Below are 19,035 nucleotides of genomic sequence, written 5' to 3'. Positions count from 1 at the left end.
TGTCTCGCGACACTCTTTCTAAGCTGAATGTGGCTCTCAAGGTCAGAAAGGTTAGGGACCACTGCTATAGAGCAAGAAAGTGATTTAATATGCTCTAGATTTAGAGTAGAAAAAAAATGAAGACCTTTGAGGAGGGCCACGCTCCAGAATGTAGAAGAAACCATGATCATCGATATGTTCAATGTCCTTAATGTAGATCACATGACACATCTAAGGATAAAAATGTTTCCTCAATCACATAGATCATCTTCAGCCGTTACACACCTGTCTCAGCTCCAGGGCCAGGCTTTGCTTCCTTCCTCTACAGCTGCCGCTCCACGTTGTATTTCACAAGTTACCCATCAAATTCCAGTGACATCTTTACCCAAGACCTTTCAAAAGGAATCTGTTAACCCTCCAATCCCTCCAAAACTGCCAACATTACTTTATATAATAATAATCCTATGTCTGGATATTAAGAAGGTCCCCTTATTTCAAAATCTGAAAAATCAAATTTTAAATCTTGCTTGCGGTAAGCAAATCAGTCAAGACTAGTCTGACAGGGCGTTTATTCCCCTAGAGTGGTCCTGCCTCAGATCTTGTAATCATTCCCATGGGAGCGCCATTAATATCCCCCACACATGTGCCGTCACAGTCAAGGCTCTGCAACTCTCATGTATGACCACGATCTTCTGTCATCCTGGTCATGAGCAGCAGAGTATATACTTCCTGGCTTCGTCAATGCTCTGGGCATGCCAAGTGAGGCATTAATGACACCAATCCCGCTTTGCAGATAGCCACAGTGAAGCAGAATCTGTGTACCAATGAAGCCGGGATGTCATTGCACCTGACCAGGAGGGAAGAAGATCATGCTCATGCATGACAGTTGGTGACTTAACCGGTGTAGTGGGGAACCGATGTGTGTGATTACAAGTTCTGAGGCAAGTCTAGTCTGGTGGAATGAAAGCCCCATCAGACTAGTCCTTGCTAATTTGCATAGCACAAGCCAGAATTATTTCTAAGTCTGAAAAATCAATTTGTAAGAGTATGGCACATAAAAGACCTTCTAATAATCCAGCAATAGGCTTATATATTATGGTGGTGGTTTAGGAGGGTTCAGATGCTGACAGATTCCATTTAAGGCCAACTTGGACACACAAGCTTCCTTTTGCTTTGGAGTGTACAACCAGATTTGTTTGCCGACATTCTTCTCTGCAAATTCCTCTGGTTTCTACAATCTGTATGTACTTACAGGCTCAGACCTGCAACTAACCCTTCATCTTCTGTAAGCACAGTAAGCCTAACAAATACCTCTCACTAGAGACTGTTCACATTATCATCACTACTGTAACAGAGTATCTTCTCTATACATAAGCTTGCCTGTTCATCTCTGTTGAAGCGCCTAGCCATTGTTTCGTTATTAACATTTTATCTGCTTATTGCATGACAAACGTGCCTCGGACTAGTTCACATTACAAACGCTGATGCTGTTCCTGAACTGTCTATACATCTTCAGTTCCTTTGTCTACATCCCTGACTCTGTGTCTTCTAGTGTGTTCTGATCTTCACCGTTCAATGTTTTATCATTCATTTCCATCTCCTTGTGCCATAGGCTTCAGTTCATGTGTTCACCTTCACCTTAGTGAATACACCTCAGCAGGTGAGCCTTAGCAGCAGCTCAGCCCCATTTACATCAATGGAGCCATTCAGCAATACTAGTTACGACCCCTGGTTATACGTGGTGCTATTGCTGGAGGAAAGCAGTCATGTTTATATATTTTTTCAACCTCGGGGCTTAATTATATAACTAAGTCAATGATTAAATAAGTGGCTACAATGAGTATCTCCACATGTTTGTGCATCACATGGAACCCACATTGACCAATGGGAACTGTGTAAGGCTTCTTTTCTCCTGTGGTGGCACTGTAGGGAGTTTAGATAGTTGCTGACAGATTTTCCTACAGGCTACAACCGATCAGCTACTAAATATTAGTTCCATCATTATATCTACCATTGTTCACCACAAAGCCCAGCTATCTGCCTACACCTACGGAACTCCTCCGATTATGACACAGAAGCGTTCTAAAGACACTTAGAGTCAGAATCGCTGTTGGCATTTCCTCCTGACACAGCCAGTTAGGAAATCCGTCATGACTCTCCTTCAGTCAACAAGTGACTACTATCATGTCATCGAGGAGCTTGGTAGAGGGACATTTGGAAAAGTAGTGAAGGGTCGAAAACTAGAAACAGGACAATTAGTGGCCATCAAAATAATCCACAATGACCAAATAAGAAGCCCTGTGATCAAGAATGAGATAAAGCTGCTTAGTTTCATAAAGCAGGCTGCTCTAGATACAGCTCATCTTGTATGTTTCTTTGAACATTTCCAAGTCATAGATACATTTTACTTGGTCTTTGAGCTTCTACAGAAGAACCTGTACGAATACCAGAAAGAGATCAGGTTTGCTGCAATTCCTTTAAGACACATAAGAACCATCACCGCTCAAGTTTTAGATGCCCTGTCCAAGTTGAAAGAGCTCTCTATTATCCACGCTGACCTAAAACCAGAGAACATAGTGTTGGTTGATCAAGTAAGATGTCCATTTAGAATTAAAGTGATTGATTTTGGTTCAGCTTTCATTTTAAGTGAGATTAAACATGTGAAGAATCCTTACATCCAGTCGCGCTTCTACAGAGCTCCAGAAATTCTTCTTGGTCTGCCTTTCTGCGAGAAGTTGGATATGTGGTCTCTAGGCTGTATTATTGCAGAGCTCCACTTTGGTTATCCACTTTACCCTGGAAATAATGAGTACGACCAGATCAGATACATATGCCAGACGCAACGGTTGCCAGACAATTATTTATTGAATGCAGCAAGTAAAGCCCTCTTATTCTTTAATCAAAAAGTAGACACCAAAGGAAAAGTCCTATGGAGGATCAAAACTGTAGAAGAATACCAACTGGCAACAAAAGTGAAACCGGTGGAAAGAAGGAAATGCATCTTGAATTCTCTAGACCAAATTGAAAGTTTGTATACAACTATGTCCCATTACCCAGAGTTAGAAGTCTTGGCCGAACGTTATGACCATAGGAATATGGTGGATCTTATGAAGAGGATGCTATCCTGGGACTCAAAAAGTAGGATAAACCCCACTACAGCCATCAAGCATCCTTTCATTTGTCTCCAACATTTGAAGATACACCATAAGAACTCAAAATACTACCAGCTGTCAAAGCAGTGTCAAGATCAGGCTGGACAACCAGAGCAAACTCCTAATTATAGCATGCCACCAGGAGACCACCAAGGTTTGCAATCGCCCAACTATTTCCAAGGTCAGATAAACGACTCTACTGATGGAGAGAAGCTTGAAAATTTATCTCCAAGCAATTCCAACATAGAAGGACAACCAACCTCAGAGAAACTAGAGGCAAGTGCAATATGTAGATTAACTCATTAGGAATGACATTGTCTTGAATGACAGCTTCGCTTTTTGTAAAATCAGGTTTTATGATGGGAAAGGGATTGGTCTTAAGTGCATGTAGTCGGGGTAGAAACTCACTCTTACAATTAGGTTCCGGTAAATTTTTGCGCAGTTTGGCCTTTACAGGATATTTGTTTCTCTTCACATTCAGCTTAGAAAGCGTGCTACAAGCTCCTTATCAGACCATCATGGCAAGCTCACTGGTGGATTTTCAGTCAACTCATTTTGCAGCCATCAAAGTTTTCAATAAAACAACTGTTAAAATGATTTTTAACCCAAATACATGCATTTTAATAAAAAATAAATAATAAGTTTCCCAAAGGAGAAGAACCTGGTTATTGATTTAGATAGCTGTGAATCGATTCTTTTGCCAACACTTTTGTTTGCCGAACGTGAACAGCAGGAAGGGTCTACATTAGAATTAGTCTGTCAGCACAAAATGACTGTTCAAACCAAGCACAGGTGCTCGGTGCATCCTTGGTGTGTTTGAAGAGTTTAGAGCTGTCAATCAAGGAAGAGTGAGGCAGAGAGAGGTAAGAAACAAGTAGGTGGGAAGGTGCACTGAACAACTCGGGCACGTCAAGGGAGTAGCAGGCAGCTCTGCTTGGTTTGATCAGTCGTTTTGTGCTGACAAACTTCCTTTAATCTAATGTGCATTCTAGGATAAGTGATCCATGCAGAGCTTAGCTGTATTTTCCTGGGTGGAAGCTGTAAATGTGATCATCAAATATCAGTGTTTGGGCGCAGAGATAGATGGCCATATAAATCGGACCAGAACGCAACAGCTGCACTGAAATATATGAAGGTGTCACACGCGGGTGAGGAAAGCCGCCAGCCAGTCCAAGCATTGCGCTCTGGTCTTGGTCCGATTTATACAGCGTCTTTAGGGGGATAGAGTATGACCAAAACTACGAATTGTTACCAAAATTATACTTACCTGATCTTGCTATTAATTTAGAGAGAGAAACAAAGCAACACAGCACAGCAACTCTCATTAGAAGAGTGTGGGATAACAAGGGCAAGTGAAAGACTGGCGAAGGAAAGTCCGAAGACTTCTCCAAGACAGAGCGTGTATGGCACTGCAGGCCATGAACGGCCTGTATTACAGATATCTGCCACTGAGCAAACCAGATGACAATACAGGGGCCCAGCCCAGAGCTCTTCAGGCAAATAAAGTTACGAAGTTATTCATCCATTGAATTTTTTTTTTTTTTTTTTTTATAGCTGCTAAGGTACATGAGCTGGGTGACATCTCTTGGGTGCTCTCCAACAGCAGACATATTAGTTGTCAGTCTTCTCAAGCTGCACATTAAAAAGGGCACTATATCTCAAGCTCAAGGGGCTTTATTTTTCCCCCAAAATACTATAGTCCCTTAAGGACCCAGATATTTTTCATTTTTCTCAAAATAACCATTTGGGGAGAGGAGTTGTAGTTCTGAATGACACCATTGATGTTACACTATAATGTACTGAAAACATGGAAAAAATATATTCCAAGTGGGGTGAAATAAAAAGCAATTCCGCCATTTTGGGGGGTTAATCTTTTAGTGTTCATTGTGCGGTAAAAGATTACCTGGAAACATGATTCTCCAGGTCAGTACCGTTATGGCGAAGCCAAACGGAAGGTTTTTTTCTATTGTAGTGGCTAAAAATATATATATATAAAAAAAATTATATATCAGAATCTTGCAATTAAAAAAGGTCTGTAATGTTATTTTTTCACCCACAGATCTGTATGACTGCTTGCTTTTTGCTCATGGAGCTGGTGATTTTATGGATGCCTTTTAGGATACTCATGACATTTTGCTTTTTATTGTGACGTAAGGTGTCCATTCAGGCATTTTGATTTTTCTTTTTGTGGTTAAAACATACGGTTTAAATAATTTTATGTCTTGATAAATCAGGCATTTTTGGGCAAAAAGATACCAAATTTGTTTATTTTTTTATTTCTTGAAATGGTAGGAGGGAACAATTTAGTTTTTTTACGACGTGTGAAAAGGAATGAAGATTGCAGACTACAGCTCAGCGTTTACCTCTTAGGTGATAAAATTGCCCTAACATATGCAAGCAAAAAAAAAAAAAATCACTATTCCCATATCGCAGGTTTTAGGGGAACTTACAGTTTTCTCCAAATAGGGAGAGAGACATCCATACCGGCAGTTTGAAAGGGCAAAGAATGCAGGATACATACGGCCATGGATAAAGCCCATCCGTCAAATCGGCAGCTGAAACCTCCAAGGTGAGTCGCTCTTTTAGGCATCATCTGCAGCTGCTGATGGGAGAAGGTGGCATTACATGGCACACAGTTATATGAATATATGAAAAATGGGCAAACGGCTCACATGTCCGGGTGCACAGCAAAATTCTGCAGTAACAGCAACAGTCCAAACCATAGCCGGCACTCACATCTTTTGGAATCACTTTATTCATCCAATAGTATGAAAAGGTATAAAAACAATTGAACACAATAGCACAAAAATTAAAAAGGCAGAAAAGAAATATCCACTGCGCTCCCAGGCAACATGTTTCAGACCTGCATGGTCCTTTTGTCAAGCCTTGTAGGTCTGAAACATGTTGCGTGAGATATTTCTTTTCTGCCGTTTTACTTTTTGCCCTGTTGTGCTCAACTGTTATTTTTTTATGCCTTTTTATCCTACTGGATCAATAAAGTGATTATTTTAAGAAAATGTGAGTTCCGGCTATCGTTTGGACTGTAGTTATATGAATAGTTGAACATGTAGGATATAGCTGAGCTAAGCCTATATAGCCAGGTCCATAGTTTGCAGTGACCCTCCTATCGGACATCCATATACACTTTTAGGCCAACTCCTCTTAGGCTATGTGCACATGTTGCAGATTCACCTGCGATTTTTCCGCGCGGATCCGCAGGTAAAACCGCAGGTAAAGTGACCTGCGGTTTTCCTGCGGATTCACACTTCTACTATGTTAAAGGTGTGAAACCGCTGCGGAATCCGCCCAAACAATTGACATGCTGTGGTTTGTAAACCGCAGCAAAACCGCGCGGGAAAAAACGCATCATGAGCACAGTGGACTTGAAAGTCCGTAGGGTTACATGGTACTGTACCATGTCTGCGGAACTGCTGCGTTTCCGTAGGCCCAAAACCGCTGCGGAAACGCAGCAGAATCCGCAACGTGTGCACACAGCCTAAGAGCGTCATGTTTAAAGATGGCTAAATAATACAAATAATAAAAGATATTACAAAGTCATGTGTATTTTAATTTTGTATTGATATAAATTTGACACTTAAACAACCCTATATAGTAAATGAGACCAGCTCGGTCATAACACATTAACTTTATTCCCATACCATCAAATTTAATTATTTTTTTTCCCATAAAAAACGTCTTATTACCATATAAAGTTCAGATGTCTCCAATAGGATGGAGGTAAATTTGTTCTTGTAGAGCAGCTGCAGCACACCATAATGCTGTCACACTTAAAAGGGATAGTCCAAGCTAAGCCGAAAGAGGTCTACTGGGAGAAATAGTGCTAAAATAACGAAATAAGAATACTCATATTCCGTTCCAGTGCCGATTCCCACCAGAGCACAGCTTACATATACCATATACTGTCCACTTTTGGAGACTTTTTTTTTAACTTAAATTCATGTATTTGGGGCTAAAAATTATTACTTTTTTTCATGAAAAATGTACGCTTTTTGCAGGGTCTTCCTTTCCCTGCATATTCAACTTTCTTGGGGTTTGTGACAAAACGTGAGCTGAGAGGAGTTCAGAAACAGAGAGATAAAAGAGTTAGACCCATCAGAACAAACTCACCGATGGATTCTCAGTTAGCTCATTCTGCAGCCAGCAATAGACAGGGCAACAGAGACTATAGAATGCAAACAGTGCAAATTTTATATTAAAATTCTCAATTGCAAAGATGATTTTTAGCCCTAATTTCATGCATTTAAGAAAAAAAAAAACGAAATTCCTACTTAAAGGGTGGATAACCCCTTTAACTTTGACAAACTATTTTTAATGCAAGAAGGTGCTGAGCTTGCAGTGGTAACATTAAAAGATCACGGAAAATTCCTCAAAAAAGTGCTTCAGTGGTCAAGGTTTCTATGCCAAGGATGTTAACGGAAGACAGGAGTAATCTTTGTTCATCTGTGGGTAGAATACTTGAGTTCTCACTTTGACCTAAAGGTTTGGAAGCGCTTTACTACCAATTGTTTTTTTTTTTTTTTCAAAATGTCAATAGTCCCTGCAGTGGTGCAGTCATCAGAAGATGCACTTTTCTTTATAAGACGTCAGGGAGTGCATGACATGGCTGTAATTGGAGTCCCAGTCTCTCAAGAACACGGCTTCCAGCTGTTTCTGCATGGTGTTTGTGGCGTTCACAGTACAGGTCTGATTTACTATGAGTGCAGATCCTGCCGTGCGGATGAAATAATCTCCAGCCCAGTTGGAGGTACCTGGGGAGACACAAAACCTTCATCAGTAATGGGGTAAACAGACAGGACAAGACAACTGAACATTACTGATCCACGTCTTAAGGCCCCATCACACATGACGATTTACCAGCGATTCCGACAACGATATCAACATGTCAGGATCGCTGGTAAGTCGCTATGTGATCGCTGGAGAGCTGTCAAACAGACAGCTTCCCCAGCGATTAGCACAGCGATGCAGAGCGCGTGGCATCGCTGTGTTCTGTTAGTTACCAGCGCGCCGATGTGTACATTAGTTACCAGGTACATGCATCAGCGTGCTTGGTAACTAATGTACACATCGGGTATCCAAGGGACGCACGTACCCGATGTGTACATTAGTTACCAGCTGATCGCTGGGCTCCCGCCGGTCACACGCATGCGTGCTGGCCAGAGGGAGACCAGCGACCAAAGAAATGTCCTGGGCTTTCCTGCAGCGATCCCGGCAGGGGGGCTGATCGATGTCACACACAGCGATCTCGCTGGTGAGATCACTGTTGTGTCACAAAACTAGTGACTCAGCAGCGATCTCAATAGCAAGATCGCTATGTGTGACTGAGCCTTTAGGCTGTGTGCACACGCTGTGGAATCTGCTGCGGATTCATCTGCACTGATTTTGCAAAATCCGAAGATAAATCCGCAGGTCAAAAGACCTGCGGTTTATCTGCGGATTTGCCTGCGGTTTTGCCCGGCGGTTTATCATCTCCACAATGGAGATGGTAAACCGCTGCGGAATCTGCAGAAAGAATTGACATGCAATTCTTTCTGCGGATTTGAAACCGCAGCAAAATCCGTGCGGAAAATTCCGCAGCGTCTGCACAGCGGTTTTTAATTCCCATAGGGAATAATGGTACTGTACACTGCAGCAGAAACTGCTGCGGATCCGCAGGGCCAAATCCGCTGCGGATCCGCAGCAGAATCCGCAGCGTGTGCACACAGCCTTATGGATCACTAAAGGTAATCAAGTCCTACAGTGATTAAAAAAAGCATCAGATCTGAATTATGGAGATTTTACAGGGCTCATCCTGCAAAAAAAAAAAAAAAGAAGATTCAACATAATTTTTTGTGAAGACACAGCACAACTCGTGTCTGGTTTTGCAGTTCAGGCAAATTCACCTAAAAAGGGAATATATCATCAAAAAAAATAACATAAAAAAGATTTTAACAAAGGTCAATTTTCTTTCTTTAGTTACACATTACTTTTTTCTTAAAAAAATGTAAATGAAAATCTCACAAGTTTCACACTGGCTCTTTAGCTAAATTTAAGACACTTGGGCACATGGACATTAGCAGCAATAAACTGTCTCAGACCCTACATATATTTCCTTTATCGCTTCTTTCGTGGACACAGGTAATCATGGGTGTGTGTGGCTGTCGCTAGGAGGCTGACACTAGGAAAAAAGAAGTTGTCTCCTCCTCACTGTGGTACACACACACACACACACACACAAACCCACCAACTGGCACAAAGCTCGTCAATTTCTTTCTTAAGGCCAGTCACACAGAGATCTCGCTAGTGAGATCGCTGCTGAGTCACAAGTTTTGTGACGCAACAGTGATCTCACCAGCGAGATCGCGGTGTGTGACACTGACCAGCAACCGGCCCCCCTGCCGGTATCGCTGATCGTCCTGGAATAGCCAGGACATTTTTTTGATCACTGGTCTCCCGCTGGCCAGCACGCATCGCTGCGTGTGACAGGCGGGAGACCAGCGATCAGCGCGCTGGTAACTAAGGTAAATGCATGGTTTCTAAGCACCGGGCGGTGCTTAGAAACCTGATGTGTACCTTAGTTACCAGCACGCTGATGCAGGGAGCTGGTAACCAAGGAACACATCGGGTTTCTAAGTGACGCACGCCCCTTAGAAACCCGATGTGTACCTTAGTTACCAACTCCCTGCATCAGCGCGCTGGTAACTAAAGTAAACAGCGACGCCGCGAGCTCGGCGTCGCTGGTGCTGATCGCTCGTGAAGCTGTCTGTTTGACAGCTCACCAGCGATCATGTAGCGACTCACCAGCGATCCTGACAAGTTGATATAGTTGTCGGGATCGCTGGTGAGTCGCTATGTGTGACGGGGCCCTTAGTGTCAGTAGGAGGCAGACCTGGATCTGATCCAAGATCTGTTTTTGTTTCTCCTTAGGTCACCTTCTTGTTAGTTTTATAGGTTCTTCTCTTCAGGGTAACGGTGTAACTTCTCACCCTATTTTCCCAAAATAAGCGACCAAGAGAACAGTGTGGCCCGTCCACATCATACCCTTTCTTGTCTGCGAGGGAGGACCTTGCCCCCGTCACTTCAAACACGTCTTGGGGTGATTTGTTGGGACCAGTCCTTCCCTGTTCCCCACCCCAACCATTAACTCGGAGCAGGCCGGGAGGAAGATGGTGGTCATTCCTCAGGGACCCAGAGCAGGCTGGGAGGAAGACGGTGGTCACCTGAGGGCTCCTGATGCCGTCCTCTGGATCGAGAAGAGTGAGTCGAGGCCTCAACCAGACACATAGCGCTCCTCTCCCTTTTTTTCAGTTATTCCTCATGGCGATGTGGGGGTGGGGGAGTCTTCATCTGCAGGGATATAGGAAGCTCCACCTTCTATGTCCATTAAAATGCATGTTTTTTCCTACGTGCCGACGTCCCATCCAAAAATATACTCCCCAGCTTCTTAGGCCTCCAGTTCCCCTGTACACACCTCCCTCGTGCTTGGCTCATTACTTTACAGCGCCAGCCTGTTCATGCCCACTTCGGATGCGCCAATCAATCAACGGTTGGGGGCTCGCATGTGCCCTTTTCCTCCTATGGGAGCGCTTGTTTTTTTCTTCACGGTGCAGGTTTTTTTTTTTAGCATGCTTATTCTAAGCCTTCTTTCTCCTTGACTTCTGCTCTGGCGAGATTGCAGCTCCAGCCAAAGCTCCGTAGCATCACTCCTGCCATACCTGCCTTCTCAATCATGACACAGACCTCTCCGACGGGAACATTCCAGTTCCTCGTCTTCCCCTTCCTCCACATCCCTCAAAATGCCCTCAGTATCCCACTCCTCCTCTCCTGAGGTGGCCCCTGGGTCCGACCTTGCTTCGGAGTCACAATCAGATCTGGGCACGGACCAAACTTAAAAAATCCAACATATGTTCGATAGTCTCATCTCGGCAGTCAATCAGACCCTCAATATTAAGGTCAAACACTGTCCTCCTCTGGATCACTCAGTCTCATTTAAAAAGGGAAAAAGCCCTCTCTGGATGTTTTCAAACCCCAAGGAATTTGAGGGAATCTTTACCAAACAGTGAGAGCACCAGGAAAAGAGCTTCAGTGTAGAACATTTAATATCCCTTCGGTTCAGATCTTCTCAGCAAATGGGCAGATTCTCCGGCCGTGGATCCGCTAGTCTCGTGCTTGTCCACCAACACTCTAATCACTCTGTGATGGTTCCTCTATCAAGGGTTCCAATGACATACAGATCAAAGCATTAGCCAAGTCCACCTTTGAGGCTGCTGGTACCGCTCTCTGTCCTGGCTTCGCTTCCACATGGGTAGCCAAGCTCCTTCAGCAGAGCATTTTATCAGCGTCCTCACAAGACAAACTAGCTGATCTTGCGGACCAGATTGCCCACGCAGGAAAATTGCTCACCGCGTCACTTGATGCAGTCAGGTGTTCTGCTCGTGTCCCTAGCAATATTGTAGCCATTCGCAGGATACTCTGGCTTAAGGACTGGAATGCGGACGCAACATTCAAAAAAGTCCCTTACCAATCTCCCCTTCCAGGGATCATGACTCTTTGGGTCTAAGTTGGATCAGCTCATCTTGGACACCGCCAGTGGTAAGAGTACCTCTCTTCCCCAGCCTAAGCCACAACATACATTCACCAGGAGACTTTCTCTTCAGTTTCCTCCCTTTCGGCATTTTTTTTCCCCCCAGGAACTCCATTCAGCGACATGGGTCTCCTGCTCAGTGAGAAAGAAGGAAGCTGTCCTTCACACCCGCCCCGACATGGTGTTCAAAGGGTTGCTGTACCAAGTCCTCAGAGTCCATAGATACTCTTTTGCATGATGGGCGACCCCCAACTGGGAATCCTCTCAGGGTGGGTGGGAGTCGTCTTCTTTACTGGGATGTGTGGCTCTCCTGTCGACGACGCCTGGGTCAGGGAGATCGTTACCACAGGCTACAAAATAGAATTTTCATCCCCCCCCCCCCATGAACACGTTTCTTCATGTTCCGCCCTCCAAGGGTCCCAGCCCAAGTCCCCGGGTTCTTTCAAGCTATCGACTCTCTCCTCCAGAAAGGAGTCATCGTACTTGTTCCTATAAGGAACCCAAAGAATTCCTCTGCTCAGTAGACATTCAGGATGCCTATCTCCACATTCCCATTTGCGTGGCACATCCGAAGTTTCTGCGCTTCACAGTCCATGGGGAACACTACTCGTTTGTAGCTCTCCTCTTCGGGCTGACTTCTGCCCCGAGAGTGTTCACGAAGGTTATGGTGGCTGTCATGGCCATTCTTTGTTCCAAGGGGATTGTAATCATTCCCTACCTGGACGAACTCCTAATCAAAGACCCGTCCTACCGAGACTGTTCCGAACGTCTTTAGTTCACCTTAGACACTCTTACCAGTCTATGCTGGGTAGTCAACACAATAGTGTCTGATCCTGAACCAGCGCATAGTTTTCCTAGGCATGCTGTTTGATACGACTTGCACAAGAGTTCTTCTTCCAGAGGAAACGATCTTGGCTCTCCGCCTGTGGATTCATCCTCTAAGACACCCTTCTCCATGCTCTCTTCGACTCTGCATGAGAGTTCTAGGGAAGATGATTGGCGCGATGGAAGCTGTCCCTCTCACAAAGGTCCATACCCGCCCCCTCCAAATGGCCCTCCTATCAGCCTGGGACAAGAAGACCTTGTCTCTGAATCGCCCTATACTGCTGCCTCTCTGATTAAGGCAGTCATTGGCATGGTGGAGTCTCTCGCCGTCCAATCGGCACAGGAGATCAGTCCTTCCTCTCCACTGGAAAGTTGTCACGACGGACACCAGTCTCCTCAGTTGGGGAGCAGCAGCCTTCCTTCATCACACGTTCCAGGGTCGCTGGAACTCTCGGGAATCCTCTCTCCCCATCAATCTTCTGGAAATCAGAGCCATCTACCTCGCTCTTCTCCATTGGCAGGACCTTCTAGCAGGCCGTTCAGTTCGCATTCAATCTGACAATGCTGCAGCCATGGCTTACATAAACCGCTAGGGTGGGACACACAGCAAGTCTGTCATGTTAGATGTCTCAGATTCTGATTTTGGCCGAGAGACAGGTGCCATCAATTTCAGCTGTGAACATTCCAGGTGTGGACAACTGGGCAGCCGACTTTCTAAGCCATCAGGGCCTATCCTCGGGCGAGTGGTCCCTCAACCTTTCTGTGTTCAAACAGATGTGTCAAAGGTGGGGCACTCCCGAAGTTGATCTGATGGCATCTTGGATGAATCACGAGGTCCCTCATTTCATAGCCAGGTCTTGCAACCCCCTCAAAGTCTGTTACGATGCCCTGGTCATTCCTTGGTCTCCATTTCATCTTCCGTACCTTTTTCCAGTCATCCTAGTGGCCCCATACTGGCCCAGAAGAACCTGTTACGCAGAGTTAGTAAACCTTCTTTCAGACGTACCCAGACCGACCAGACCTAATATCTCAGGGTCTCCGCTTCACCAAAATTCTCGGGTCTCTCAATTTAATGGCATGACCATTGAGGCCGCAGTCCTCATGATCAGGGCAAGGAAGTCTTCGTCATCACAAATTTATCATCAGACCTGGAAAGACTGTTACACCCGGTCCCGGTTCTGGCGCTGCCCCCAGTTCTGGTCCCTCACCAGCTCCTGCTCCCGAGGCTGCCCCTGTACCTCTGTGAGGTCCCTGTCAGGATCCTCGCTCTCTGTCTGTCTCTCAGCGTACTGCTGCTTCTCTCTCTCCCCAACTTCCTGGCACGCTGCAAGCAGGCCTCCAAGGAGAATGCTTAGGACGCACGCACGCTTCCCATCCGTCACTTAAAGGGACAGCGCACATTTTTTGAAATATCAATTAACCAACGGCAGCGCACTGATTACCATATCTGGCGACTCCGCCATAGGGGGAGTGCCGGAGCAACGTGTATCTACTCTTGCTAAATCCAGTTCTGTCCCTGCTCTGTCTGCGCTGTTATAGCATTCCATTTGGCATTCTGCTTATACTGTTTGCTTCCATAGAATATCAGTGACCTGTTGCTCGGCTATCCAAGACAACATCTGTACCTATACACTCAAGTGCCATCCCGTTCCACCACTCGCCATCTGAAGCCGTGGAGAACGCTAAAGTAGCTGGAGCCAACTTCCTTCCGTCTACCCGGAACCTGACTATCCTCGCCAGAGCAAGCTTCATCTCATATACCCGGTGTCCGCCGGTCAGCTCCACTATATCTGTAATATCTGTTTACCCGTTTGTCCCGTTGGGACAGCTACCACATGTCCAGGGTCTAACTGGAGGTATCACCTGTGTCCCCCAGGTATTCCACTCTGGTCCTGTTCGAGGGGTCTTACTACAGATATCTGGGGCTCACTAGTTATGCCCCCATCGGATCCCCCCGGATCGAGGTTCCACTAAAAAAAATTAAAAACAAATGTGTACTTCATCACCTGTGCCTCCGCTTCCATTCGGTACAAACTGTTTATCCCTTAGTATTCTCAAGGGTCAGGTCTACGCACTTTCAATTCTATTTCAACGAGATTTGGCTTACCGTCCCCAGGTCAAGACCTTCATTCAGGGTGATGCTCACCTAGCACCACCACATCGTCCTCCTGTGGATACATAGGACCTTAACCTAGTTTGGAGCATTCTCCAGGAACCCCCTTTCAAACCCATTCAGGACATTGTGTTTCCCTGCTCTCCTGGACGGTGGCTTTTTTGTTGAGATCATCTACCTAAGACGGTTCTCAGAATTAGCAGTTGTCTCTTGCCGTTCACCTTTCATCGTCCTTCGACCAGATCCTTCGTTCCTTCCTAAGGTGGTCTCCCTGTTTCATATTAACGAGGACATTGTCCTTCCTTCCTTCTGTCCGCCTGGTTTATTCCCTGGAATGGTCTCTCCATAAGCTGGACCTAGTCAGAGTCTTTACCTCCAAGTCTACCATCTGTTCGACTATACTGCAGGCTTATTGAGTTAAGGACAGACCACCACCTCCAGGGGTGAGGACTCTTTCCCCCGATGCGGTGGGGGCCACCTGAGCCATTTGCCACCATGCCTCTGTAACCCAGATTTGCACGTCCGCTACCTGTTAGGCCTCTTTCACACTTCAGTCTTTTGGGGTCAGTCGAAATTCACCCTTTTAGAGAAAAACGGATCCTGTGTTTTTTTTTGCGGAATCCATTTTTTTCCTCATAGACTTGCATTAGCGACAGATTGTGACGGATGGCCGTCCGTTTCGTCCGTCATTTGACGAATCCGTCGGAATTTCAGTGTCTGTCGTCTGGAGAAGACGGACTTTGTAACTTTTTTGTCTGCGTCGAAAAGACGGATCGCAAAGGATCCGTCGCCGTCGGTCACATGACGGAATCCAGCGAAGGATTCCGTTTATTTAAACTGCGCATGCTCCAAATATTATTAACAGATAGGGCAGTCGGATCCAGCGAAAAAACGAATCCGTCGCATCAGTTTTGTCACAATCTGCGACGGATTCGTTTTTTCTAAAAAGGGCGGATTTCGACTGACGTCAAAAGACTGAAGTGTGAAAGAGGCCTAAATCCCTTCATATCTTCACAAGATTCTACAGGGTACATACCTAAGTCTCAGCTGATGCTGGTCTAGGGAAAAAGATGCTGCATGTGGCAGTTGCCCATCGCCTGACCTAATCTGCACACGACAGTCAATTCCCTCCTGTGGGATTGCTTTAGGACGTCCCATGGTTTCCTCTGTCCCCCAATGAAGCGATAAAGAAAGAAGGATTTTTGGTACTGACTGTAAGGCTATGTACCCACGTATGCAGAAAATTCCTGACTAAAAACCGGACTCCTTCCCAGGAAACGCGCGTTTTTTGCGTGGTTTTTATGCGTTTTTTTTCACGGAGCATCCCCAGCCTCATAGAATATAGTTAGAAATGCGGATTTTTCCATGAAATTAATGGGCAAGCTGCATTTTTTACCGCTATGCGTTTTTTCGCGGAAAAAAACGCATCAATATGCACAAAAACGGCAGAATTCATTGAAATGAATGGGATGCTTCGTGTAAGCATTTTTTAAGCGTTTTTTTGCCGGTAAAAACGCTTAAAAAACGTGAAAAAAAATGCTTACGTGTGCACACACCCTCAAATCACTTTCTTGGAAGCTTCATTGTGGGACACAGCACCCACCCTTGTTTTGTGCCTATGTAGGGTCTCAGTGTCTGGGTTGGGCATGTTTATAGTTAATCGTTGTCGCTTCTCCTACTGCTTTTTCACTAACTGATGAGCTTTGTGCCCAGGGCCGGCTCCAGGTTTTTGAGGGCCCCGGGCAAAAGAGTCTCAGTGGGCCCCCCTCTTAACACATGCCACGATTCATGACGTGTGAAAACCGTGGTGACAGCCAAAAACAGACTTGTCTCTGTGTGGATCACACGGACACGCATGTGATCCACACGGACACTCGCTCTGTGGCAAAACACGTTCATGTGAAGGAGGCTACTGATTAGTAGTGTACGTATGAAAGAAAGAAGAGAAGAGAGAGAGAGAAAGAACAGAGAGAAAGAAAGAAAGAACAGAGAGAAAGAAAGAAAGAAAGAAAGAAAATAAAGAACAGAGACAGAAACAAAAGAGAGAAAGAAAGGAAGAACAGAGAGAGAAAGAAAGAAAGAGAGAAAGAAAGAAAGAAAGAACAGAGAGAAAGAAACGGGAAATAAAGAACAGAGAGAAAGAGAAAGAAAAGAACAGCGTGAAAGAGAAAGAAAGAGGGTAAAGAAAGAACAGAGAGAGAAAGAAAGAGGGGAAAAAAAAGAAAGAACAGAGAAAGAAAGAGGGGAAAGAAAGAACAGAGAGAATGAAAAAAAGAAAGAAAAAGAACAGAGAGAAAGAGTGGACAGAAAAAAAAGAGCAGAGAGAAAGAAAGAGGGGAAAAAAGAACAGAAAGGGAGAAAGAAAAAAGAGGGGAAAGAAAGAACGGAGAAAGAAAGAACAGAGAGAAAAAGAGTGGACAGAGAAAAAGAACAGGGAGAGAGAAAAAGAAGGAGGGGAAAGAAAGAAAGAACAAAGAGGTAGAGAGAAAAAGGATGAGGGGAAAGAACAGAGAGAAAGAAAGAGGGGAAAGAAAGGGGAAAGACAGAAAGAGGGGAAGAAAGAACAGAGAGAGAGAAAAAGAGAGGAAAGAGAGGACAGAGAGAGAAAGAGAGAGAGAAAGAACAGACAGAAAGAAAGAAAGAGGGGAAAGAAAGAGAACAGAGAGAGAAAGAAAGAAAGAACAGAGAGAAAAAAAAGATTAGAGAGAAAGACCAGAGAGAGAGAAAGAAACAGAGAAAGAAAAATTCTATAAAGATACCATAGCAGCCCAGCTCCCATTGTGGTGCCCACCTGTGCCTCCTGGTGCAGGACATATCATGATCCGCTCACATGGCTGACATCCCTGATTCCAAGGCGATCCCGCTATCTGCTCTGAGGAGGACACAGTGATGGATCTGAAGCATTCCCTGAAGTGCCTCCATGGTTCCGTCACAATCTCCTCCCGAAATTACCTCATTTCTGGTCAGCTTCCAGCACGTCACTTCCGGTACAACGTTACATGCGAGTTTTAAATTGCTCCTTGGGGCTCCGCCGTGTACTCCTGTGTCCGCGGGAAAAGTCAGCTCCCGGCTGGGGCAGTCTCTCTCTCAAAATCGGGACTGTCTCGCTGGATCTGGGACGGTTGGGACTCGGGAGGTATAAATGCTCCCCACCATACACCTCATACACGCACGGCTTCGCTTTGTATACCTCGTACACACACGGCTCCGCTCCGTACACCTTGTACACATGCGGCTTCACTCCGTACACCCCGGCTCTGCTCCGCTCCATAAACACACGGCTCAGCTCCGTACACACAGGGCTCCGTTCCGTACACCTCGCACACACACGGCTCCGCTCCGTACACCAAGTACACATGCGGCTCCACACAACTCGTACACACACGGCTCCACTCCGCACACCTCATACACACACAGCTCCGCTCCGTACACACACGGCTCCGCTCCGTACACACACGGCTCCGCTCCGTACACACACGGCTCCGCTCCGTACACCTCGTACACACACGGCTCTGCTACATCCACCTTGTAAACCCCTCCTGACCCCACACAAGTACACACACAGCTCTGCTACATTCACCTTGTAAACCCCTCCTGACCCCACACAAGTACACACATGGCTCTGCTACATTATAAAAGACTTAGGCATCTTAGTCAATAAGATTGCACATTTTCTGTTAGTACAATAAACCTCATTTGAATCCAGAAATATAACTGAGTCCATCAGTTATTAGATATATGAAACTGAAATAGCTGTTGCAAAAAACAAAATTGTTATAAAGAAAAAAGGTTAACATTAATAGGGGTGCCCAAACTTTAACATGACTGTATGTACAAGTATATCAGAGGCCAATACAGAGATCTCTCCAATTAACTGTTTGTACCAAGGACTGTGACAAGAACAAGGGGGCATTCTCTTCGTTTGGAGGAAAGACAATTTCTGCACCAGCATAGAAGAGGGTTCTTCACGGTAAGAGCAGTGAGGCTCTGGAATTCTCTTCCTGAGGAAGTGGTGATGGCCAACTCACTGAATGAATTTAAGAAAGGAATGGATGCTTTTCTTGCGAGTAACAGTATAGAAGGTTACGAAAACATAATATTATAGGTAGATGGTTGACCCAGCTTAGGGGAAGGAATTTTTTTCCCTATGGAGAAAATTGGCTTCTACTCTGTGGGTTTTTTGCCTTCCCCAGGATCAACAATGCAGAACAGCTGCACTAAAAATAGGCTGAACTAGATTGACATAAGGTCTTCCTTCAGCCTACAAAACTATGTTACTATAATAATAATTTTATAATAATTTTTATTTATATAGCGCCAGCATATTCCGCAGCACTTTACAATTAAGCGGGGACATGTACAGACAAATTCAATAAAGGTTAAGA

General features: G+C 45.1%; 2 protein-coding genes across 3 annotated transcripts in view; one reads left to right on the top strand and one right to left on the bottom strand.

Annotated features, from left to right (window-relative positions):
- The first annotated feature begins 1,627 nt into the window (after positions 1–1,627).
- On the top strand, positions 1,628–3,437 carry HIPK4 (homeodomain interacting protein kinase 4). The gene has a single exon (XM_073548658.1). It carries the CDS (start codon positions 2,130–2,132, stop codon positions 3,435–3,437), a length of 1,308 nt encoding a protein of 435 aa, XP_073404759.1. The 5' UTR covers positions 1,628–2,129.
- A 3,254-nt stretch (positions 3,438–6,691) lies between these two features.
- The window catches only part of PLD3 (phospholipase D family member 3), an 82,650-nt gene continuing 70,306 nt past the window's right edge, over positions 6,692–19,035 (bottom strand). For both annotated transcript variants that reach the window (XM_073549301.1, XM_073549300.1), the window contains exon 12: positions 6,692–7,900. In XM_073549301.1, the coding sequence (XP_073405402.1) occupies positions 7,707–7,900 (194 nt within the window). In that variant the 3' untranslated portion in view covers positions 6,692–7,706. The remainder of the gene's footprint in view (positions 7,901–19,035) is intronic.

Source organism: Dendrobates tinctorius, unplaced genomic scaffold (assembly GCF_039654945.1).
Source record: "Dendrobates tinctorius isolate UK_male_01 unplaced genomic scaffold, ASM3965494v1 ptg000158l, whole genome shotgun sequence".
Taxonomy (NCBI): Eukaryota; Metazoa; Chordata; class Amphibia; order Anura; family Dendrobatidae; genus Dendrobates; species Dendrobates tinctorius.
This window is presented reverse-complemented; position numbering and strand designations above follow the sequence as displayed.

Excerpts from the sequence above, each read along its gene's own strand:
- HIPK4 (XM_073548658.1), top strand. The coding sequence starts at position 2,130 with ATGACTCTCCTTCAGTCAACAAGTGACTACTATCATGTCATCGAGGAG.